This window comes from Sinocyclocheilus rhinocerous, unplaced genomic scaffold (assembly GCF_001515625.1).
Source record: "Sinocyclocheilus rhinocerous isolate Xijiao unplaced genomic scaffold, SAMN03320098_v1.1 scaffold5813, whole genome shotgun sequence".
In the NCBI taxonomy this organism is placed as follows: domain Eukaryota; kingdom Metazoa; phylum Chordata; class Actinopteri; order Cypriniformes; family Cyprinidae; genus Sinocyclocheilus; species Sinocyclocheilus rhinocerous.
In genome coordinates, this window is record NW_015666086.1 from 24,756 (window position 1) to 28,576 (window position 3,821).

General features: G+C 34.2%; 1 protein-coding gene across 1 annotated transcript in view; it reads left to right on the forward strand.

Moving 5' to 3' along the window:
- Positions 1–3,821, forward strand: part of LOC107731702 (sorting nexin-25-like) — a gene marked incomplete at its 5' end in the record, with an annotated part of 46,583 nt that overhangs the window by 24,448 nt on the left and 18,314 nt on the right. Inside the window, one exon of the mRNA XM_016542848.1 lies at positions 1,923–2,054. Within this exon, the coding sequence (XP_016398334.1) occupies positions 1,923–2,054 (132 nt within the window). The remainder of the gene's footprint in view (positions 1–1,922; positions 2,055–3,821) is intronic.

Below are 3,821 nucleotides of genomic sequence, written 5' to 3' on the forward strand. Positions count from 1 at the left end.
TTAGGGTGCTTTCACACTTGGTTCGATTGCTTGGTCCGAACCAGAGTTCGATTGCCCCCCTCCCCCTGCCCCCGCTGGACTGTTCACATTATATTATTTGGGTCCGAACCGCGGTTCGTTTGCGTCATCAAGCCAGCAGCTGTTTATCCCGTTGCTTAGTAACGATGGCGCAGGAGAAGACGGCAAAATGCGTAGCAAGGCTCTCTTCAATTTTATATTTATGTTTTTGAACCGTTGGTTTTGTTTCCAAAGCTTCAGTACATAACGGCACTTATGTCTGCTTACGAATGTACTGCAAATGGTCTAAAGTACTCTGAAGGCGAACAATGAGATATACAGCTCTCTGCTTGCAGCGCGTCATTCACGCTCGTCAAGAAAGTGAGTGAAAAACACACATTTTTATCAAATAATACGTCATTAATAGCGGTTCACTTCCGTGATTTGGTACGATTGCGTTCACATCAGCAGCGAACCGTACCGGATTATGTTTTTGAACCGTTGGTTTTGTTTCCAAAGCTTCAGTACATAACGGCATTACGTCTGCCTTACGAATGTACTGCAAATGGTCTAAAGTACTCTGAAGGCGAACAGAAATGAGATATACAGCTCTCTGCTTGCAGCGCGTCAGTCACGCTCGTCAAGAAAGTGAGTGAAACACACACAAACACACATTTTTATCAAATAATACGTCATTAATAGCGGTTCACTTCCGTGATTTGGTACGATTGCGTTCACATCAGCAGCGAACCGTACCGGAGTTCACTTGAACCGTACCCCAGACCACCCTTTTTAAGTGGACTCGGGTACGGTTCGCGGGTGCGCACACGAGGTCGGAAGACCGCGTTCACATCATCCAAACGTACCGAACTCTGACGTCAATCGAACCTGGGTGTGCACCAAAAGTGCTAGTGTGAAAGCACCCTTAGTCTATTAGCATTTACTAGTGCTTAGAATCGAGAACCTGTTTTTATTCAGTTAACACCAGGGTTACTATAGTTAACCAAAACTAAAATAAAAAATAAATAAATACATGAAAAAAATAATTAAATAAATTGCATTCCTTGAAATAAAATAAATTTTTTTACTTTATTTTATTTTATTTTAGTTAACATTAACAGCAATATTTCTCATTTTCATTTAGTTTAAATTTATGTACTAAATAACTAAAAACTCAAATGAATAAAAAACTTTAATTAATTCATTCATTCATAAAAAAATTAATACATTAATTAAAAAACAAAATTGAATAAATACATTTTTAATTAATTAAAATTATTATTATTTTTTGTTTTAATTATACAATTTTAAAAATTATAAAAATACCAATTAAAAGTTTGGGGTCAGTAAGCTATTTATTTATTTTTTAAAAAGAAATTAATATTTTTATTAAACAAGGATGCATTAAATTGATCAAAAGCGAGTCAGTAAAGACATTTGTTAAATATAAAATATTTCAAATAAATGCTGTTCTTTTGAACTTTTTATTCATCAAAGAATGCTAAAAAACCCACAAAAATATGAAGCAGCAAGACTGCTTTTGGCATTGATGATAATAAAAAATGTTTGTTGAGCATCAAAGCTGCATATTAAGGTACTTTTGTGTGAATTTTGTCAGTGCAAGGAGGTTAGCCAACATTTACTATATATTTACTATATAGTGTTAAAGGTACAAAAGCAAAAATATTCTTAATTCTTAGGGTTAGAGACAAGCCTTGACTTACACAAAACAAATATAAGATGCTCCAAAAGAATAGAAACCCTTTAAAAGATGAGAAGAAACATCCTCGTCGGCTGGCAGTCAGTGTTACTGATAAATTACCCAGCCTTCTCAAGATGAAACGCCACTTCCACTGCAGCGTAAATTTTTCAAGTGCTTTTAATAATAACACTGTCTGCTTCATTTGTTTCTTGTCCTCTCACAGATACTTCAGTTTGAGGAGATCATGTCAAACGCAGTGTACCGGGAGCATTTCCGTGTCTACATGGAGCGCGTGGACAAGAGGGCTCTGATTAGCTTTTGGGAGCTGGTGGAGATGCTCAAGAGCGCCAACAAGGTCAGACACGCACTTCAGCAGAACATCAAGACCTTGAGCTGAAGATCTGTCAGCATACGAGTGAAAGAGAGCCGCTGTCATTAGCCCTGTTCAGACAATAACTGTTTCTCATGGGGACATCTGTAGAAATACTTTGCATGGTCATTTATTAATGGTGGAGGAGCGAGTTCTGTGATATTACAGTACAAACCTGAAAACACGCTGCTCAAGTGGTCAGTCACATGATTGTCAATATCAAAAAATATTGATTTCTCCATTTTAATCTATTCTCACTTTGTTAAACCCATATCTATTCTTCAGTCCCGAGACTTGATCTGTTGTTTTCAGTTGATGCATGAGCAAAACATTATTTTTAGCGCTCCTCCTTTCCAGTAAATCATGATAAGCTTTATGTTTTGTTACTTTTCATATGAAACAAAGTCTCGGTGTTCAAATTCTGTCAATTTTATTACCAAATTCAAACATTAAATACCATTTTGGCACTCTTTAATGTTGCGAAATAAACATGAATAAACATCAGAAGGTGTTGAAAGTAGGGCTTTCAAAATTAACGCGTTAATGACACGTTAACGCAAATTCATTTTAACGGCATTAATTTTATTAACGCGCGATTAACGCAGTGTGAAATGTCGTCCGATTATGTCAAACGTCATATCCAAACGACCATCTCCAAAAAGACATTAAAAACTAAACATATGATTTACAAGTTTAACATGCATTTATCAAAGTAGGAAATAATTAGTGTTCTTGAAATATTAAATGGAGGCGAGTCCGAACTGAATTTCCTCTGGGTCCGGATCCGGACCGGAGTCCGGACTTTGAGAAGTACTGGTATATAGAATAAAAACGGCTATTTATGAAAATATGGAGGTACTCTAGAATGCTGTTAGCTGATAAATGTTTGAGGAGGTACATTTGGTTCATTTCTGTGCAACAGCAGATTTGCAATAATCTGTTTAATGTTGATGTCATATCTTATTAACAGTTAGCATCTGTTCAGCATGAAACCAAACCAAACGATTAAGATTAGCCATATGTTTTATAGCTTGTTGGTTCTGAATGTGAATCTGTCATTGAAATACAGAACATTGAAGACCAAAACCAGTAAAAGCACAATGCAGCATTGCTGCTGGCAGACCAATAGACCTGTGCAGATCTTCAAACCGTCAAGGATGAAACCAACAAAACTTGTCAAGAACATGTCTGCATTTTTATTTAACTGATATTTGACCCTATAATCAAAAGAAGAAGAAAAATAAACTGTTTTGTTTGATGAAAATAAAACCTGTTTAATCACATTTTCTCCCCAGTTTTAAATGACCTTAATGTGAAAAAGATAATTTCAATAATGCAAAAAAAAAAGTTATATATTTATATTTAAGTTATATATTTACCGAGGTAGTATTTGTTGTACTGCCTTTAATGAATTGATTTATGGTTATTTTATATATTTATGTTTTTTTATTTGATTATTAAATTTACTATATATTTTGTATTTTTTAAATTTATTTACTCTTTTGAAAGCATACAATAATTATACAATATTTATACACACATATATATATATATATATATACAATAATTATATATATATATATATATGCACACACACACTATTTATAAAATATATATACACACACACACACAGTATGTATACAGAAAAAGTGTTGGCCCCCTTCCTGATTTCTTATTTTTTTGCATGTTTGTCACACTTTAATGTTTCAGATCATCAAACAAATTTAAATATTAGTCAAAGATAACACAAGT